The following is a 22,253-nucleotide window of genomic DNA, read 5'->3' as shown; positions in this document are numbered from 1 at the left end:
GCTAATCCAGTCTGTGGTACCTGAAGATTGGAGGGTAGCCAACATAATGTCAAGGCTTAACAAGTGGGGAAAGTGCAAGTGTGTCACAGATCTTTTCATGGCTTGCTCCCCAAATGTCCCCTCTCCAGAGCTCAGCATATTGGGGGGGGGGGGGGGGGGCACAGGAAATCACCATCCACCATCTTAGCCACTGTCACCTTGGAATCTCAGAGAACCCTCCCTTCTGGGAGGAGCTCACCACCAGGGGTTACAATCTCTCTAGGTTCATGATTCAGTAATTATAGCTCTTCTTGATTACGGCTCTCAGCTATTATAGTTAAGATCACGGTTTGCAGTTTTGTTTTCCTCCACCTTCAAGGAACCCCTCCATTTACAACCATAAGACCAAAATTACTAGGCAAGAAAATGCAGAAGAATGTACAAGCTCGGTCTCTTACCCTTTTTTTCCAAACTGAAGCCCAGCTGTCCATGGTTTCCAACCTATACTTAGTGGCCAGGATCAGCATCAACCTTCTAAGAAAATGAATGCCTGAATCCTTCTCTCAGTCTCCCCCACATCTCTCTCAGCCTTAAATTGTATTATCTTTGTTATATAGTAACAGCAAGATGTGATTTTAACCTATCAAAGAAAGTTAGATTTACATGTTCTGCAAACATGTAGATCCCCAACTCAGTTGTTATGTTTTACTGTATCAAAGTTTCTATACTGCAGCAGCTGCAATTGATTCTCCTATAGAAATGGGACATTTTTCAAGAGAGCTTATTTTGTAAGGGTTTGTTTTGGTTTTTTTTAAGTCCTATTTTTCCTTTAAAATTTTCCAAGTTAACTTTGTCCCCAGACAGATGGCGATTCTCCAGTCAATGGGTATACTTCTTTCCAACACAGTGGGATATATTATAAGTACGTAAGTATTGTGATACTGGGACAGACCGAAGGTCCATCAAGCCCAGCATCCTGTTTCCAACAGTGGCCACTCCAGGTCACAACTACCTGGCAAGATCCCACAAGAGTACAATACATTTTTTGCTGCTTATTCAAGAAATAAGCAGTGGATTTTCCCCAAGTCCATTTTAATAATGGTCTATGGACTTTTCCTTTAGGAAGCCATCCAAACCTTTTTTAAACCCTGCTAAGCTAACCATTTTTACTACATTTTCTGGCAATAAAATCCAGAGTTTAATTACACGTTGAGTGAAGAAATATTTTCTCTGATTCGTTTTAAATTTACTACTTTGTAGCTTCATTGCGTGTCTCCTAGTCCTAGTATTTTTGGAAAGAGTAAACAAGCGATTCAAGTACACTCATTCCACTCCACTCGTTATTTTATAGACCTCTATCATATCTCCCCTTAGTCGTCTTTTCTCCAAGCTGAAGAGCCCTAGCCGCTTTAGCCTTTCCTCATAGGGAAGTCGTCCCATCCCCTTTATCATTTTCGTCACCCTTCTCTGTACCTTTTCTAATTTCACTGTATCTTTGAGATGCGATGACCACATTGAACATAATATTCAAGGTGCGGTTGCACCATAGAGCAATACAAAGGCATTATAACATCCTCATTTTTGTTTTCCATTCCTAATAATACCTAACATTCTATTTGCTTTCTTAGCGGCCGCTGCACACTAAGCACAGGGTTTCAACGTATCATCAACGATGACGCCTAGATCCCCATCCCGGTCGGTGACTCCTAATGTGGAACCTTGCATTACATCACTATAATTCGGGTTCCTCTTTCCCACATGCATCACTTTGGATTTGCTCACATTAAATGTCATCTACCATTTAGATGCCCAGTCTCGTAAGGTCCTCTTGTAATGTTTCACAATCCTCTTGCAATTTAACAACTTTGAATAACTTTGTGTTATCAGCAAATTTAATTACCTCACTAGTTACTCCCAGCTCTAGATCATTTATAAATATGTTAAAAAGCAGCGGTCCCTGCACAGACCCCTGCGGAACCCCACTAACTACTTTTCTCCATTGAGAATACTGACCATGTAACCCTATTCTCTTTCTATCTTTTAACCAGTTTTTAATCCACAATAGGACACTACCTCCTATCCCATGACTTTCCAATTTCCTCTGGAGTTTTTCATGAGGTACTTTGTCAAACACCTTTTGAAAATCCAGATGCACAATATTGACCGGCTCACCTTTATCCACGTTTGTTTACCCCTTCAAAGAAATGTAATAGATTAGTTAGGCAAGTTTTCCCTTCACTAAATCCATGTTGACTCTGTCTCATTAATCCATGCTTTTGAATATGGTCTTTAATTTTGTTCTTTATAATAGTCTCTACCATTTTGCCCGGCACCGACGTCAGACTCACCGGTCTATAATTTCCCAGATCTCCTCTGGAACCTTTTTTTAAAAATCGGCGTTACATTGGCCACCCTCCAATCTTCCGGAACCACGCTTGATTTTAAAGATAAATTACATATTACTAACAATAGTTCTGCAAGTTCATTTTTCAATTCTATCAGTACTCAGGGATGAATACCATCCGGTCCAGGACATTTGCAACTCTTTAATTTGTCAAATTGCGACATTACATCTTCAAGGTTTATAGAGAAGAAAGACAGGAAAATCTATGATTTTAAGCAGCCTATCACCAAAGCCCATCAAAACTGCATTTGACAACTACTCATTTAAAGAAAGCAGTGATCCTGGCACTAATTTATCTGGGAGCACAGCATTCTTTAACAACCTGTGTCTCACATATACCATATATACCATCTTTTAACCCCCCGCCCCCCTCAGAAAAACAAAATGAAAAGATTACAGCTGGAAACACGTAATTGTGGAAAGTCTGAGGCAAAGCAGCAAAGAAACCCAACCCTCAATTTTGAGAGGGTACAAAAACAAAAAGGTTTGAGAAACCTTGAATAAACCCAAAAGGGAAAGGGAATGGGACTTGATGTACCACCTTTCCGTGGCTTTTGCAACTACATTCAATGCGGTTTACATAGTATATACAGGTACTTATTTGTATCTGGGGCAATGGATGGTTAAGTGAATTGACCAGAGTCACAAGGACCTGCAGTGGGAATTAAACCCAGTTCCCTAGGATCAAAGTCTGCTGCATTAACAACTAGGCTACTCTTCCACTCCAGCTGTCGAAAATGTGAATTGATTCAAGTTTCTTCGGGATTTACTATCCCGTGCATCAAAACATGATTATTGGAGCAGCTTACAGAGTCAACACTGGATAGAATAAGATAGATATAACAATACAGAGAGTGGGGAGGGTAGATGGGTAAGAACTACAATATTTGATAGGACAGAGGAGCGGTCAACACATGAGAGAATTAACTACTAGGGGCATTTTTGATATGTCTAAATCCGACTTTGGACATTTTGCTCAAAATGTCCAGAATCCAAGTGGCGAATACAGTGATTTTCAAAACGGCAAAGCATCTTATCTAATTTTTTTTTTAATGGCAACTTGTTTGATGTTTGTGCGCTCTGTACATTTTTCTTTTTGGTCCATTAAAAAAAAGTGTTCATGTGAAAAACGCACAAAATCAAGCAGCACAGACATTCCAGCAGAGCAGTAGGGAACCCTAGGGGGCACTGCAGTGGGCTTCACATAAAAGCTCCCAGGTACACATCTCACCGTTGCTCCCTTATACTGTACGGCGAGCCCTCCAAAACCCACCAAAAACCTGCTGTACCCAACTGTACTTCACTACAATAGCCCTTATGGCTTCAGGTGTCACCTAAATGTGGGTAGAGTAGGGTGAGTTTTTGAGGGCTCACACTTTACACCACAAATGTAACAAGAATGGGATATGTGCCCCAGGTCCTTTTCTCTACAGTGCACTACACCGACCACTAAGGCTACTCCAGGGGCCTGCTTGCTGCTCCAAACTGGCTATAACTTCTAAGGTTTCTTTCACATCCTTGCGGGGTGGGGGTGGGGGGGGGTCATTCCTTTATTCCTCCAGTGGTCATCTGATCATTTATGGCACATTTCTTCAGGTCTATTTTAAACTGATGTTGGGAAGTAGAGTCGAAAGGTGCTGTGCCATCATGTTCCAATGTTCTGGGCCTTGGATTGTGAATGGTCATGGATAATCTCTCTAAACGAGGGAACAAGCAAATCTGTTTTGCTGGGATGATAAGAGAGAATGAGATGGGCAATAAGTAACATAGTAGATGACAGAGAAAGACCTGTACAGTCCATCTAGTCTGCCCAACAAGATAAACTCATATGTGCTACTTTATGTGGTGTGCGGAGGTGTATCTAAGGAGGCTTGCCGCAAGGGTTCAAAAGGGGCCTTAGACAATGCTCTCAAAACTAAACTGAGATTCAGTTGCAGAACTACCACTCAAGTCCCCTTTGAAGGAAAACCAAAATGGCCAACAAATCCCCATGCCGGAGAGATAAAGGATTGAACCGAGCACCAATGCTCAAACACTCTCCAGACACAGATATGCTAGGGACATAGATGTCCTGTGGCCTTAACCATAGCAACATAGTAGATTATGGCAGATAAAGACCTGTATGGTCCATCCAGTCTGCCCAACAAGATCACATCATACTTTATGCAAAGAGTTAACTACATATGTATACTTGATCATGATTTCTACAATCTATGCCCTGAAAATGAGAAGTACAAGTCTACCCAGCACTGGCTTTGCTTCCCAGTTACTGGTGTTGCCATCTAAAATCACTGCTAAGCTTGACTTCTATACAGGAATCCTTTGTGTTTATCCCTTTCTGAAGTTACCACTGAGACTGAGTAGCCCTTGCATCCGAAGCACCTCAAGGGCCATGACTACTGGACCCTACCACAAGAGGCTTGGGCCTCTCAAAATATCCGGGTACCTGCCCACAGGAATACCGAATCTGCAAACAAAGCAACTTAAGGCCTATCCAGAGCCACCAGGATGATCAGGATTGGGTACCCACCACATTCTGAACGTTTTGGCCTATGAGAGGCCATGGCAGGAAAACACAAAGTGGCTCCTGCCTGGGCCAAAGCTGCAACAGGGCTTCTATCCCTGCCAACTACACTTCCTTCCTTGCAGCTGAAAAAACAGGGACATTTCACATTCAGCTAAGACACTATTAAGCCAATGCATTGAGGGTGCCAATGGTCCACCAGAAGATGAAAGGCCAGAGGACTTAAGTTTCCATTCCCGCAGGTCCAGTAAATATTGGTTGAGAAAGTCCACCTGCACATCCTAGAACATAAGCGTTGGCACACTGTGACAGTCTTTCAATGCCCAGTATCCTGTTTCCAGCAGTTACCAATCCAGTTCACAAGTACCTGGCGAGATTCCAGAACAGTAAAACAGATGTTATCCTGTTTATTCTAGAAATACACAGTGGATTTTCCCAAGACCATCTTAATAATGGCTCACGGGCTCTGTCCCCATCCCCGTGGGAGCTGTCTCCGTCGTTACCTGTCCCCATGTCATTCTCTAGTATTGAGTTAGGCATAGCGTCTCTGGGACACAGTTCCACAGTGTGGGAGCTACTTCTGAGAAGGCTCACTGGTGGGTATCACATGGTGCAATTTCTTTTGATGAGGGTACACATAGTGATGTTACTGGAGAGGATCTTAAAGACCTCAAAAGCACATAGACAGCCAGCTTGTTTTTACAGTAGTTTGGCCCATATTTCTGAGGACCATGAAAATCAAAAATAGAATTTTAAATCTGACCCTGTAAGGTACTGATAGCCAGCACAGTTTTTGCAGAAACGTGTGAGGTGGTCACACTGTTTGCAGCCCTCTATTAGTCATGCTCCAGCACTGTGAATTATTTGGATCTGGTGCACATTTTTTGGTTTGACCAATGCATAGGGTGTTTATAGTAGCCCAGGCAAGACATTGACATGACATGGACCACTATCATCAGACTCAACTTTTCGATATATAGAGAGAAATTTCACAGTTGCCAAAGGCGATTATAAGGTTGTTTGAATTTACGAGATCAAAGTAACTGATAAGTCCAGCAGTATCCCATGGACCTGAGATTTAATTCCACTTGTGCTAGGAACCCACAGATTCAGTTTTACTGGGGTTCAGTGAAAGGTTCTTGTATTTTGTTCTGATCGTATCCAAGTTGCTGTTAGACAGGCAGTCAGTTTACTCAAAGCTATGAGTAGATCTGGTTCAGTGGGTACAAGTAGCTGCACATCATATAGAATTTTATGTCCAACAACTGGGGCAACTCAGCTAAAGGCTTGAGGTAGATATTAAATAAAATAGGCAATAATATGGATCCCTATGGAATCCCACAGTTCAGTGCCAAGGTAATGATGTGCTGCTAATGAACAGAACTGACGATTGTCTGTTGGACAAATAGGATTTGAACCATGCAAATACAGTGCCACCGATATCTGTTTCTGCCGGTCGTGTAATCATATTAATTATGATCTACAGTGTTGAAGGCTGCTGAGAAATCAAGCAACAATAGTACCAAGGTAAATCCCCTGCCATGATTTCTGTGGAGATCAAGGTTATCAATAGAAATCAAACAAAATAAAACATGGATAAGATGATACCTTTTTTATTGGACATAACTTAATACATTTCTTGATTAGCTTTCTAAGGTTGCCCTTCTTCGTCAGATCGGAAATAAGCAAATGTGCTAGCTGACAGTGTATATAAGTGAAAACATTCAAGCATTACTATGACAGTCTAACAGGGTGGGAGGATGGGGGTGGGTCGGAGGTATGCATGGGGACATCAAAGCATATCATTGATATTCTAACAGGATGGGTGTGGATAGGTGAGGGGTGGGGTGATCAACAGAGACATACAGCTTTATGGTTTATAATGGAGATCAACAAACAGGGATGCAAGAACTGTCTCCGTTCCATATGCAGGCCTGAAACTACACTGACATTTAGCCACTCATTTGAGTTGAATGTAAACTATAAGTTTTACTAGGAAAGGGATGTTAAAAATGGGTCAGTTGTTTTCAAAGATAAGGAATAACTTACTATTTGGCTTGCACGGAGTTCCTGCCACATTCAGTGAGTAATGGATAAGCGTTACATTTAAACACTATCAATACACAGCAGTATATTTGGATGACAGTCAACAGGCCCAATCGGAAAATGCATTTAGGCAAAGAAGAAAGTAAAATTATGTCTTATCTGCTGATAATATTCTTTACTTTAGTAGCAGTAGATAAATCCAGGAACTGGTGGGTTGTGTCCATCTACCAGCAGGTGAAGATAGAGATAATGAATTGAAGGCAGCAATACTAGACGGCCAGCTCCTCCTTCATTATGTCTCTTCACAAAGCAGTAATAAAAAAAAGAAACAAATCACGGAAGCCTTCCTCACCAAGAAATCAGATGTAAATTTAACTGATGAAAAAAAGCGTTATTTACATCCATACCGAAGTACCTCCTCTTCTTAGAAAGTTTTCTTTGTTTTCTTAACCACAAGAAGAAGAAATCAGACAAAAATCGCAGGGCGAACAATGGGAGGGATCCTGGATTCATCTGCTGCAACTAAAGGAAAGAAAACTATCAGCAGACAAGGCATAATTTTACCTTCCTTAACCTCTGCAGCAGATGAATCCAGGAACTGGTGGGATGTACTCAAGTAATCTCCTAAAGAGGGTGGGAAGCCATCGCTCCCCAAGGCAGAACTGCCGCTCCAAAGGAAGCATCCGCCTGAGCAGCCACGTCCAGTCTACAATGAATCAAAAATGTGCAATGAGGCCCACATAGCCGCTTGCAGCCTCATAGAATGAGCCCTCAACTCTCCCAGCAGAACACAACTGCTTAACATGTACACAGAAGCAATTGTCTCCTTAATCTACCTAGAGATCGTCGCCTGAGACGCTGCATCTATCTGCGGGGCCCAGCCAGAAACACAAAAAGATGATCTGAACAGAACTCATTAGACATTTGCAAGTAATGGAGAAGAACCTGTCGAAATATCCAGGAGGTACAGCATCCCAAAATCTGAGGAATAGTCCTCCTCCCAAAAGGAAGGAAGATAGAGAGGCTGATCAAGGTGAAAGGCTGAAAGCACCTTGGCCAAAAACGAGGAAACTGTACGTAAGATAAACCCAGACTCACAAAACTACAAAGAAAGGAGCACGACATGAGAAGGCCTGAAGCTCCGAAATCCTACACACTGACGAAATAGCCACCAAGAAGACAGCTTTGCGGGTAAGATCCTTGTCGGAAGCTCTACGCAAGGAGCCTTCTGCAACGCTCCGAGAACCAAATTAAGGTTCCAGGGTGGACAAGCCCATGGGCAAAGATGTAAAACTCCTCTCAAAAATCACACCACATCCAGATGTGCAGTCAGAGAAACGCCCGACACTCACCCACGAAAACAAGCCAAGGCTGCAACCTGAACTCAGAGGGAATTACAAGCCAAACCCTTCAGGAGCCAAACCCTGCAAAAAAAGCCAACAGCTGAGGAATCGACACCTGCAAGGGCAATGAAGTGTGAGAAGCAAACCATCTCTCAAAGGTTTGCCAAACTCGAGCATACGTGGTCGACGTGGATCGCTTATGTGCTCTAAGAAGGGTAGTCATCACGCCGTCCGAATAACCCTTTTTCAAATATGACCTCTCAAGAGCCACACCATGAAACCAAAGTGGAAGGGATTCTCCATTTCAACGGGACCCTGACGCAAGAGGTCGGGAGACGAAGTGGCTGCTCCACTAACAGACATACGAGATCCACATACCAAGGACATCTCAGCCAGTCCAGGGCAACCAGCACGACTCGGCCCCTGTGGCACTCGATTCTGTGAAGCACCCAGCTGATGAGAGGCCAAAGGGGTCTCCGGCCAGGGCTGCAGCAGGACATACAGGTCTGCGGACCCGAATTCCTGCCGTTGACTGAAGATGGGAACCTTGGCGTTTAGGTGGGATGCCATCATATCCACCTCTAGTGTCCCCCATTTCCAGAAGTTCACACAAAACACCTCCACAAACAGCTCCCATTCCACTGGATTCAGGAGATGCTGACTGAGAAAATCCGCCCACACATTTGCATGACCCGCGATATGAGCCACAGACAGAGTGAGCACGCGACCCTTGCCCCACTGCATGAGCCGACACGCCTCATTGTTGTATGCGACTACTGTCATGTTGTCCGAGGGAACACAAACCGCCTTGTCCATCAAGAAATCTAGAAACTTCTGCAAAGCATTCTCCACCACCCGTAGCTCCAGGCGGTTCATGGGCCTCCCCATCTCCTGAACCAGAAAATGAAGGCAATGGGCACTCCACCCCAATAGGTTCGCATCTGTAACTACCACCACCACCCATTGCGGTGATGCCAAAGGCATCCCCTTCTACAGGATGGGCACACAAAGTTACCAGCTCATGCTCTGATGCGCCTGGGGTAACCATGGAAGGCGCCACCGATATTCCCGGGACACCGGCGACCACCTGCTCAGCAGAGTGTTGCAAAGGATGAATGTGGACCTGCGCCCAGAGCACCACCTCCAAAGTAGCAGCCATCGATCCCAACGCCTGAACGTAATCCCAAGCTCGCGGGCTTGACAACTGCAAGAGGTTGCAAACCTGTGCCTGGAGTATGACCCTCCTGCCATCCGGCAGAAACACACAGCCCTGAATCATGTTGAATCGAACTCCCAGGTATTCCAAGGTCTGGGTCGGGATGAGGTGACTCTTCGGAAGATTCACCACCCAGCCCAAGGATCATAGCAGAACTAACACTAAGTCGGTGGCCTGGCTATTCTCAAACTCTGAATGTGCTCATATCAGCCATTTGTCGAGATAGGGATGAAATTTGATGCCCTCCTTGAGAAGGAATGCTGCCGCCACCACCACTATCACCTTGGAAAAACTGTGTGGAGCAGTAGCTAGGCCAAAAGGCAAAGCCCGAAACTGGAAATAACATCCCAGGATGGCAAAGCGGACGGTCACTGATGAGGTGGCCAAATAGGGATATGCAAGTAGGCCTCCTTGAAGTCCAGGGCCGTAATGAACTCTCTCGGCCGGACCACCACTACGACGGACTTGAGAGTCTTCATACAAAAAAGCCGCACAGAGTCAGGTTGTAAGCTCTTTCTAGCAGGGACTGTCTCTTCATGTCCAGTGTACAGCACTGCATATGTCTAGTAGCCCTACAGAAATGATAAGTTGTAGTAGTAGACACTGATTCACTTTACATAAATTGAGAATGGGGCGAAAAGAGCCCCCTTTCTGAGGAATCACAAAGTAAATGGAATATCTCCCTGAGCAAACCTCTGGAGGGGGTACAGAAAGACAGCTCCCAGATCCAGCAGCATCTGCAACATGTCCCAGACCGCTGTCCATTTTGAGTCTGTGGCGCACCGGGATTCCAGAAACACCTCACGCACAGGAGAGAATTCCAGCTTGTAACCTTCTCGGACAACGTCTAAGGCCCACTGGTCAGACATGATTTTGGTCCACTCTTTGTAGAAGCGAGTCAGCCTATGCTGGGCACCGAAGAGCAGACCAGTGCCCCATCACTGATTTGTGCGCCCAGCAGACCACTTGTCACCTCAAAAGGAAGAGCGCTGTTGAAAGCGAAGATGCTGGAAGGAACCAGTCACCCTGCCAGGCCGGTATCAGTCAGCCTCCCGAAGGCGAGGTCTAACAGGCGCACCTCTTGATGAAGACTTAGGTTTATCTCAGGAAGCCTCCAAGTCTTAGAGTCGCCCAATTCTTTAACAATCTTCTCTAGGTCTTCCCCAAAGAGAAGCTTACCTTGAAAAGGCAGATGCCTAAGATGTTGCTTGGACGCCATGTTTGCAGCCCAATGACGAAGCCACAACAAACAGCAGGAAGAAACTGCAAACGCCATCTGTTTAGCTGAGGCCCGCACTGAGTCATAAAGAGTCCACCAAATAAGCAAACCCTGTTTCCATCTGGGAGAAAGAGCCCCCAAAACCAGATCCCAAATCCGGGCTCTGCTCTAGGGCCTGCTGAAACCAGCGAAGACAGGCCCTGGCAGCATATGAGCTGCAGATGGAGGCCCGGAGGGCTAGTGTAGAAACTTCAAAAGATCGCTTGAAAGACGCCTCCAGGTACCGATCCTGCATGTCCTTGAGACAGGGATAGTGGTCTTTTTAGTCACCGTAGAGACCAAGGCATCCACTGTAGAATATGAAGGCACCTTGAAGAGATGTAGGTGAGGGCACTTTGAAACAGAATTAAAAGGACTACTTGAAACAGATCCCAAAGGACAAAAGGCTGACAGTCGTGTGTGACTCAAGAGCTCATGATATGTGCAGACACCCTTGCGTGCAGACAAAAGGAGAAGGACAAGGGTGCAAACAGGCCTGGAAAAAAAAAAAAGAAGTGATAAAAGTTGCATTTATTTATATTACATTCGTACTCCACGCTTTCCCACTCATGGCAGGCTCAATGCGGCTTACATATTATATACAGGTACTTATTTGTACCTGGGGCAATGGAGGGTTAAGTGACTTGCCCAGAGTCACAAGGAGCTGCCTGTGCCTGCAGTGGGAATCAAACCCAGTTCCCCAGGACCAAAGTCCACCACCCTAACCACTAGGCCACTCCTCCACTCAGAATAAAATGGTTTAGCAACTTAGGGGTGTAACTTAGGGAAAACAGATGGCCAAAAGGAGAACAAGATAATTCTTGAGTAAGGTGACTAGGTTTTCCAAAAAGTATTAACCAACTGTTTATCATATGAACTGCCTATGAACTGTTAATCAAGAGTAAATGTATAAAAGTAATGGTATTGGATCATTGAATGGGAGACAGTCACAGCCAGCACCTTTGTGCAAGCAGGGCTGCTCTCCCATGAGAAACTAATCAATTGTATCTGCAGAATTTACCTGGGTAGTTTGGAGAAGTAGTAAAAGACTAAATATAGCTGGTCTTTTATCACTCCAAATTGTGGGTGGCTGGTATATAATAGTTTAGGGGTGGTAAAAAGAGTCCAGAAAAACACCACCTTACAAAGTGCTACTGTGGGTATATGGGTTGCTGTGCTTTGGATATAGTGCAGAATACCAGTTGTTTCATTTTTAATCTACATCAATTGTACATTAATTGTACAATCTACACCAATTGTACATTAATTGTTACTAAATTAGATTGTGACAAATATAAGGCAGTAAATTATGAATAATTTTCTTTATTTTGTTATATTTGTACCCCGCGCTTTCCCACTCATGGCAGGCTCAATGTGGCTTACATATACAGGTACTTATTCGTACCTGGGGCAATGGAGGGTAAAGTGACTTGCCCAGAGTCACAAGGAGCTGCCCGTGCCTGAAGTGTGAATCGAACTCAGTTCCCCAGGACCAGAGTCCACCAACCTAACCACTAGGCCACTCCTCCACCTTTGAAAAACTAACATTAACATTAGAGTGCCATGGCCTAATGGATAGGTTTGCAGACCTGGGAAACTGGGTTCAAATCCTGCTGCTGCCTGATGGTCGGCAGTGGGTTGAGATCCTGGGGAAGCAGGTTCAATTTCCTCTGCAGCTCCGTGTGACCCTGGGCAAAGCACTTAACCCTCCATTGCCCAGGTACAACAGTACTACAATGTACTGCTTAGACTATGAGCCTACTAGGGACAGACCCAGTACCTGTAGAATGAAACTGTAAACCGCTTTGGTCTAAAGCGGTATATGAATACTGAAATGAACGAATGAATAAATGAACATTAAGAGCACAGGAATCACTCAGAATCCAATGTAGCACCCAGAAGTATTACAATCAAACATGATTTTCTAACCTGAACTCTAGTGTATTTTAACAGGGTTTTCTTGTTATGTTTTTAAATGATTTATATATGTTTTTCTTGTAAACCGCTTACCCCTAATTCCATAAAAGTTGACAAAAATTGTGTGCACAAATTTGAGCATGTAATTTGAATGAGCTAATTAGTGTCAATAATTGGCACCAATTAGATTTAATTGGAACTTGTGTGTGTAAATTTAGGCACAGAATCCGCACTTAAATTATACACACAAGTTATAAAAAAATAAAAAGGGGATGCAGAACTGGGAGGTCATGGACAAAATGGGGGGTGTTCCTAGGATTTATGTGCTTTGCTATAGAATATGGGGGATATGCACCTAATTTAAGCACGTATATTTACACCACGTTCAGGCATTCTATTTCCTACATTTATATCCCATATTATCTCTAATAGGCTTCCAGTTCAATGTGGCTTCACAATATAACAAAAGTAGAACTGACAAGGAGTGGAGGAGTGGCCTAGTGGTTAGGGTGGTGGACTTTGGTCCTGGGAAACTGAGGAACTGAGTTCAATTCCCGGCACAGGCAGCTCCTTGTGACTCTGGGCAACTTAACCCTCCATTGCTCCATGTAAGCCGCATTGAGCCTGCCATGAGTGGGAAAGCGCGGGGTACAAATGTAACAAAAAATAAAAAATAAATAAATTCTGATAGCAAAGAACATATAACCCGCTATTATCCCACAGGAATCAAAGCAAGTAAAGACAAAAATATATCATTAATACAGTATCAAACATTATAAAAATGTCTCAAATAATTCGGTTTTCAGAGCCTTCCTAAAAGATGTATAATCCATAATTTCACGAAGTTATAAGGATAGTAAATTCCATAATTTGGCTGATAAATGAACTATCAAAATGACGCCTGACTCAAACTTTGCCAACTGCAGGAAAAGCCAAATTTAATGCACGATTTCCAGGCATAAGTGCTATTCTATATAAAACGCACCTAGGGTCCTGTTTACTAAATATATGGGTGCCTTACTTCCATCCTTCTCCTCTTTCCTCAGGTTCATTCTCTCTATCTCTCTTCCCTTCCTCACTCCCATTCTCCAGCACCTCTCCCTCCCCTCCACCCCCATGATCAGTGACACAACTTGCTGGTGGGCAGCACCAAGCTCTTCTCATGACTGCTGGAGCTTACTGCCTCGGCCATAGCTTAAACCACTGGCTCCGCCAGTTCAGCTTGTGGGTCTGCAACGTGCTCCCCTCCCCCCCACTTAGGTTTCAGCATCTGCCCCCTCTCAACTCCCCCTCCTCCACCAGTCTACCTTAAAGGTGGTCTTTTGTTGGTCCCTGGAAATGGTGGCGTTGGACATATACTGCCTGTGGCCTACTCCGAAGCTTTCCCTCTGGCCCGTCCCGCATTCTTCCGACATCTTTTCCTGTTTCTGCATGGGCAGGATGGGTTTGAGGAAAAGCTTCCGCTGGCAAGGATCAACAGCAGACCACCTTTAAGATAGACAAGTATGGGGGTGGGGGGGGGGGAGAATGATGTTGAACTGCAGATGGGGGGAAAGTTGTTAGATTGTGATGTGGATAGGGGTTAGGACTGGAATAGAGCAGAAGAAATGTTTGTAGAAGACAGGCAACAACAACAAAATAATTAATCGCAACTAAAGATCAATGCATTAATTGCACAGTTAACTGCGATTAAAATGCGCCCTGAAAATAATGTTTTACAGTTCTTCATTCAGAGTCAGAGCTGGAGTTTGGTTCCTAATAGTTAAAAGCCTTGAAAAGCATTAAACTTATCTGTTTCGGCTCTCACTAGTTTTGTTCCTCGCCCTGATCTATACAATAGCATTAAATGTTCTGGTTTTGGGATAACGAAGTGTTAGTCCGCTTCCCATTTAGAGGGTCATGCACTAACCCCATGTGCTAATGCCATTTAACATGCATTATAAACCGCCACGGCCCGGCAGTAGGTAATATGCACTAACGTACACAGTAGTAACACCCTCAATTCAATATGTGTCTATATCAGAAAGACAACACATGGTTTTGCAGAAAACGTAGCATTTCCCAAAAACATTTTAGTCATACTAAAATCAGAGCAAACATAAATCTCTTTGCTGTGACTTTTATAGATCATAAATGTTTATGAAACAAACAAACTTGACAGATCAACACCTGAGGATGGCAGCCTTTGAAAGCTAAAGACAGAGGAGAGGGAATTCAAAGTGTTTTAGCAAACAGCCAAAGAAAAGAAACACAAGGAGCCTTCAAGAGTGGGGATGTCTCGACTTCACTTTATTGATCAGACCCGACACGGTCTATGTTTCCGTGGGAAACGCCTGCCTCAGGGGTCTAGGTAAATGAACATCAATAAGCATTAAAAGAATAAAACAATTCTAAACATAAAGAGATATGTGGCTGTCTTGAAAAATGTACATAAATAAAATCATAATATGTCAATCATATAAAAACAGAACATACAAAATCAGAAAATCCATATTCACATTACTTAAAGTTCAGAAGGAATGGATCCTAAGGAGCTTAGCCGAGATTGGGTGGCAGAGCCGGTGGCGGGAGGCGGGGATGGTGCTGGGCAGACTTATACGGTCTGTGCCAGAGGCGGGACTGGTGGTTGGGAGGCAGGGATAGTGCTGGGCAGACTTATACGGTCTGTGCCCTGAAAAGGACAGGTACAAATCAAGGTAAGGTATACACAAAAAGTAGCACATGTGAGTTTATCTTGTTGGGCAGACTGGATGGACCGTGCAGGTCTTTTCTGCCGTCATCTACTTTGTTATTATATAAATAAATATGAATAAGTGATACCTTACAAAAACGAACATTAAAAGGTGTCTCACTTGCATGCTAAACCAAGAAAATGGACAAATGGAAGCTGAATATAGCTCATACCTAAAGATGGTATATGAATCCAGGGTAAAAAAATGATCAGGTAAGGGTAAACAGCCTTGTATTGAAAAAGACAAATCCGCTAGAGACTAAAGTGACAAACAGATAAACTTACAAGATCACTTAAATTTGTTTCACCCAGCAGCACTGGAAACACTCTCTGTGCTTTTGTAATTAGCAATTTGGTTTATTGTAATGCCCTTTATCAGGGATTAAGGGCAAAGGATACTTACCCTCTTCAAAGCACGGAAATATGACCACATCACTCCGTTGTAGCGCGATGCACACTGGTTGCTACTTGCGTCTCAGATTTCTTATAAAATTTTGCTCCTGGCCTACATCTACTATAATAAAAAGCAACCTCAACGTTCTGAGGACACTGACATCAGTGAAGTCAGTCAGTCTCCCAGAACGGTTCGTGGATTCATGGTGGTGAAGCCACCCCACAGACCCGTGCCCCGCCCTCGCATCAAACGTCATGACGTCGAGGGCAGGAAAAAAAAAATCACCTAAACAAACGGTTGACCCCCCCCCCCTAAAGCTGCAGCTCAACACAAGGACCTCCAGCACCCCCCCGCAACAACCCCCTCCTGAGACACCCACCTTTGCGGTGCTTTGCCGGCGGGGGACCCGAAACCCAGCCAGCACAAGCCCTGTCTGCTCACTACGGCGTCATCTTCGGCGTGCCTAGCCTGTGGAGGCAGGGCGGAGTTCTGTGCGTCTGAAGTCCTGCACGTGCATGACGTCAGACGCACAGAACTCCGCCCTGAACAGCTACCAACGCCGACGCCGTACTCAGCACACAGGACTTGTGGTGGCGGGGTTCCGGGTCTCCCGCCGCCAAACCAACGCGGTGGGACCAACCAAACGGTGGGTCGGATGGCTGCGGCCGGATGCATCGCCGTGGGTGGGATGGTGCCGGGAGGGGGGGCATCGCACCTCACAGGCAACTGCTCAATGAGGAAAACCTTGCTAGCGCCCGTTCCATTTGGGTCAGAAACGGGCCTTTTTTACTAGTAAGTACATAAGTATTGCCATAATGGGACAGACCAAAGGTCCATCAAGCCCAGCATCCTGTTTCCAACAGTGGCCAATCCAGGTCACAAATACCTGGCAAGATCCCAAAAAAGCTCAATACATTTTCTGCTGCTTATCCCAGAAAAAGTGGATTTTCCCAAAGTCCAATTTAATAATGGTCTATGGACTTTTCCTTTAGGAAGCCGTCCAAACCTTTTTTGAACTCTGCTAAGCTAACCGCCTTTACCACATTCTCGGGCAACAAATTCCAGAGTTTAACTACATGTTGAGTGAAGAAAGATTTTCTCCGATTCGTTTTAAATTTACTACTTTGTAGCTTCATCGCATGTCCCCTAGCCCTAGTATTTTTGGAAAGCGTAAACAGATGCTTCACATCTACCCGTTCAGACCTCTATCATATCTCCCCTCAGCCGCCTTTTCTCCAAGCTGAAGAGCCCTAGCGCTTTAGCCTTTCCTCATAGGGAAGTTGCCTCATCTCCTTTATCATTTTCGTCGCCCTTCTCTGCATAGGCCTCGCATACTAATTTTCCTCTTTTTTGGCTCATTTGCTGCAATACTATTCCCACCTCTCGATGGGGTCTTTGATCCAGTCAGCAAAACCTCCTTGATGTCCCTACTTTTAAGGCATTACAATAATCCATATTGCTAATTACAAAAGCATGGAAAAGTGTTTCCAATACTGCCGGTTGAAACAAATGATCTTCTCAATTCATTTGTTTTATCACCTAAGTTTATCTGTTTGTCACTTTCGTCTCTAGCAGATTTGTCTTTTTCAAGACAAGGCTGTTTACCCTTACCGGATAATTTTACCTTGGATTCAAATACCATCATTAGGTATGAGATATGCTGCTTCCATTTGTCTATATTCTTGGTTTAGCATGTAAGTGAGCCACTTTTTAATGTTTATTTTTGTAAGATATCACATTCATATGCATTTATGTTTAAGTAATGTGGCGATTGCCTAATTTTCTATGTTCTGCTTTTACATGATTGAATCCATGTTCATAGCTCTATGTTTAGAATTGTTTTATTCTATTTATGCTTATTGACTGATGTTCATTTACCTAAACACACCTGAGGAAGGCATTTCCAACCGAAACACAGACCGTGTCGGGTTTGATCAATAAAGCGAAGTTAAGGCTGCCCCACTCTCGAAGGCTCCTTGTGATTCTTTTCTTTGGCTATTAGCCTTTGAAAGCTAAACATGATATCACGTGACTGTCACAGTCTCCCAAACCAACCTGCAACAGCCCGCAAGAGCAAATGAAGGTTCAGTTCTCTTTTCCGCTAAGGCAAGAGGAGCCTGGAATGGACCCCTGCTGGCCACAAAATGAAAAATACAACTACCAGCTTTCAAAGATGGAGGTAGCTCTCTCCATGCCCTGGATCCCCAAGTCAACAAGCTGATAAAGATCATGAAAATGTGGCTCCTGTGAGGATTTTGACTGGTGAAGGGGGAATTGGGGTAAGAGAGAAAGGTGGTGATGTAATGGAGGGGATTTTGAGGCAATGGAAACAAAGAATTTAGGAAAAACAAGCGGTGAGAAACACATGAAGGGTTCAACCGGGAGAAGATAAAAAAATTTAATAAAAGACACAATAATGCTTCTAAACAAGTTATTGGTGAGACCTCATCTGGAATACTATTACTAGTTTTTACATAATACAAAGAGTATATAACCTGCACAAAAATCCCCAAGGCATTATATTTTAAGGAAGGGTCTAAAAACATTTAGCCGCGGTTAGGAATCAGAAGAAAATAGGGTAAAAACTGGATGGCCCATGCATCATCTAATATAATAAAACGCACCGTGAACGTTCTGAAGACAACGTTCTGTGAAGCCGGAAGTCTGAAGCCTTGAAGCCTGAAGCCTTGAAGCCATCTGACGTCACTCCCAGGCTGAGGCTGAAGGGTTCGGGGATTCGTGGTGTGAAGCCTCCCTTCAAGCCAGCCAGCCAGCCGTCTCTGCCCCGCCCTCGCGACAAAACAAACAAATCCGGAAGCGAAACGTCAGGGAAGGAGGCGGCGCTCCCGACGTCTAGCCTTCCCTTCGCTGTGTTCCGCCTTCAAAACAAGGCGGAACACAGCGAAGGGAAAGCTAGACGTCGGGAGCGCCGCCTCCTTCCCTGACGCTTCGCTGCACGAACCGCCACGGAGGTAAAGTTAAAAAGAATTAAAAAAAAAAAAAAGGGAGGCATGGATGCGAAGGAGGGGGCATGGATGCGAAGGGGTGGGGGGGCATGGATGCGAGGCATGGATGCGAAGGGGGGGGCATGGATGCGAAGGGGTGGGGGGGCATGGATGCGAAGGGGTGGGGGGGCATGGATGCGAAGGGGTGGGGGGGCATGGATGCGAGGCATGGATGCGAAGGGGGGGGGGGGAAGAAGAGGGCGGGCCAGGCTGGGACATGGGAGAGAGCGTAGCATGGATGCGAGGGGGGGGGGGGTCATGGAAGGGCGAGAGGGGACTTGCTGGAAAAGGATGAATGGAGGCGGCAGGGGACAGAGGAGCATGGATTACAGAGCAGGCCTCAGGCAGAGAGGGGAAATGCTGGATAGGGAAAAATGGAGGGGCCAGGTGACAGATGAGCATGGATGGGCATGGATTGGAAGGGCAGGACTCAGGGAGAGGGGAATTGCTGGATAGGGATGAATGGAGGGGACAGATGGGCATGGATGGATATGGATTACAGAGCAGGCCTCAGGCAGAGAGGGGAAATGCTGGATAGGGAACATGGAGGGGCCAGGTGACAGAGGAGCATGGATGGGCATGGATTGGAAGGGCAGGACTCAGGGAGAGGGGAATTGCTGGATAGGGATGAATGGAGGGGACAGATGGGCATGGATGGATATGGATTACAGAGCAGGCCTCAGGCAGAGAGGGGAAATGCTGGATAGGGAAAAATGGAGGGGCCAGGTGACAGAGGAGCATGGATGGGCATGGATTGGAAGGGCAGGACTCAGGGAGAGGGGAATTGCTGGATAGGGATGAATGGAGGGGACAGATGGGCATGGATGGATATGGATTGCAGAGCAGGCCTCAGGCAGAGAGGGGAAATGCTGGATAGGGAAAAATGGAGGGGCCAGGTGACAGAGGAGCATGGATGGGCATGGATTGGAAGGGCAGGACTCAGGGAGAGGGGAATTGCTGCATAGGGATGAATGGAGGGGACAGATGGGCATGGATGGATATGGATTGCAGGGCAGGCCTCAAGCAGAGAGGGGAAATGCTGGATAGGGATGAATGGAGGGGGCAGGTGACAGACAAACATGGATGGCCATGGATTGGGAGGTCAGGGCTCAGGGACAGAGGGGAATTGCTGGAAAAGGATGAATGGAGGGGGCAGGGGACAGATGGCCATGGATTGGGAGGGCACGGCTCACACTCTCTCTCTCATATACAATGTCTTTCTCACTCTCACACACTCTGTCTCACACTGTATCACATTCACTCTCTATGTGCCACACAGTCACTCACACACTCGCTTGGTCTCATACACTCACTCAAACAGAGAATCTGTGTCTCACACACACTCTCTCTCTCTCGCCCACACACACACACTCTCACTCACACTGTGTCTCACATACACACTTGCACACACTCTCATTCTCACACACACACTCTCTCACAAACACACTCACACCCAGACTCACGCTCTCTCTCACACAATCACACTTTCACTCCGACTCTCAAACAGTCACTCTCACATACACTCTCCCAAACATACACACTCCGAGGAAAACCTTGCTAGCGCCCGTTTCATTTGTGTCAGAAACGGGCCTTTTTTACTAGTTTACTATATTACTACAGTATGTTATATACAAATACACAAAGGATAGTGCTGGGCAGACTTATACGGTCTGTGCCCTGAAAAGGACAGGTACAAATCAAGGTAAGGTATACACAAAAAGTAGCACATATGAGTTTATCTTGTTGGGCAGACTGGATGGACCGTGCAGGTCTTTTTCTGCCGTCATCTACTATGTTACAAAGATATAAATAATGCACAGTAAGCAAAGTTTTTGAAGAACACCTAGAAAAATCTGAAGTCTCTAACCATGTCTCAAAAATATGTCCTATGTACTTATCTGAAAGTAGCTACTGGAAGTTCTGGTACAAGATGTCACCTAATGATGCCCCAAATAAATAGACTTATGTGTAACATCAGAAAACAAATCTTCACAGAAGGAGGCAAGATGCTATCCTGTTCATTTCACTTTAGCAAGTACTAACAGAAAACTGAAATGACCCAAAACAAAAATGCACATGCCAAGCGATGGATAATTGGAAAAGGTCACCAGCATAGGCAGCTCAACCATCGACACAGAGCTGGAATGATGTTCTACATGTCATTTACACCAAGAGCTAAATTGGACAGACTGGATGAGCCTTAGGGTTTTTATTTGACATTTTCTGTGTTTGAAAAGAAAGGAGCGTAAAATAAGGAAGCTCAGGGACAGATGAAGAAGAGAGAGAGTATAGCAAGAGACAAAAGACATAGCTGGAGATGAGAGCTGCAGAGAAAGAAGGAGCCCCAGACATGTCAGGAACACAAGAGTTGACAGAGCAAGGGGAAGGGAACAAAAGAGGCAGACAGCAATACTTTTCCCCAATTTTCAATTCTAGTTTCCTCCTTTTTTTCTCTTGCACGTTTTTGCAAAAACTATGTTGACAGGATGTTAGCTTGGCTACGCTTTTTAAAGCCTTTTATCCTCTTATTCCTGTGGTGGGCGAGTCAGGCAGGCTGCCTCTGACCTCAGAGATCCCAGTGGGCTCCCCGATAAGGAACAAGCAGGGCAGCTTCACAAAGACTCATCAGAAACTTTTTTAAGCCACAACCTCCCTTCCCTCGGCCATAGGGGAGTCTAGGGATTCCATCATTTTGAAAAGTTGGGTCCTCTGCCTTCAGCTATGACAAGCCTCCCCTCCATCCCTCTCAATTAGGCGGCTGCACATCCTTTTGCCAGCAGGGCTGCTCCAAACCCTTTCTCCCACTGGACTCGAGCTGGGGCCTGCGGCTGCACAGCAAGAGACCCCCCCTCCCAGCAGTTTGTTATTGTTTCCCCCTCGGTGCCCAGAAAGCACAGGGTGGGGGAGGGGGGAAATAAAGCGAGGAGGGAGCCGCAGGCCTCTCCCTATACCAGTATAGGGAGCCCATTGGCAGGCAGCAGAAAGCGGGGTAAGGAGCGAGTGGCAGCCTGCAGGGCTTTCCAGGAAGCGGCGGCCACGTCTCCCCCACAAAGCCACCTCCCCGCACACCCCTTTTCCTTTGAGCCCACCACTGTGCCCTACCTGCGGGAGCCCCTCTGCGGACATCTTGCCTGACAGGGCTGCTGCTGGCGAGCGCCGCCGCCGCCGAGTTCGGCCCCTTTGTCTCGGGCTCGCGCTCTCTCCCTTCCTCCTCCCCCCCGGAGAGGGGCGGAGCCTGGCGCAGACGGGGGGAGGAGTCGGCTGAACTAGGGAGCAGCGGAAGGCGACGCGCAAGCGGAGAGAAAAGCAGAATGGGAAGGTGAAAACTCCGTCTCTGATCTGAGCCTGGTAAAAAGAGGAAAGGCGAAGGCGGCTGCTGCAATAGCAAGATGTGCTGTGCGGTAGCGAACAAGGGACGATCGTGTGAAGCAGCAAC

General features: G+C 45.5%; 1 protein-coding gene across 1 annotated transcript in view; it reads right to left on the bottom strand.

Moving 5' to 3' along the window:
- LOC115465779 (flocculation protein FLO11-like) overlaps positions 1-21,979 on the bottom strand; it is a 69,340-nt gene extending 47,361 nt beyond the window's left edge. The window contains exon 1 of the mRNA XM_030196503.1: positions 21,920-21,979. Within this exon, the coding sequence (XP_030052363.1) occupies positions 21,920-21,943 (24 nt within the window). The 5' untranslated portion in view covers positions 21,944-21,979. The remainder of the gene's footprint in view (positions 1-21,919) is intronic.
- Between the last annotated feature and the right edge of the window lie 274 nt (positions 21,980-22,253).

The sequence above is a fragment of the Microcaecilia unicolor genome, chromosome 1, assembly GCF_901765095.1.
Source record: "Microcaecilia unicolor chromosome 1, aMicUni1.1, whole genome shotgun sequence".
Classification (NCBI taxonomy): Eukaryota; Metazoa; Chordata; class Amphibia; order Gymnophiona; family Siphonopidae; genus Microcaecilia; species Microcaecilia unicolor.
This window is presented reverse-complemented; position numbering and strand designations above follow the sequence as displayed.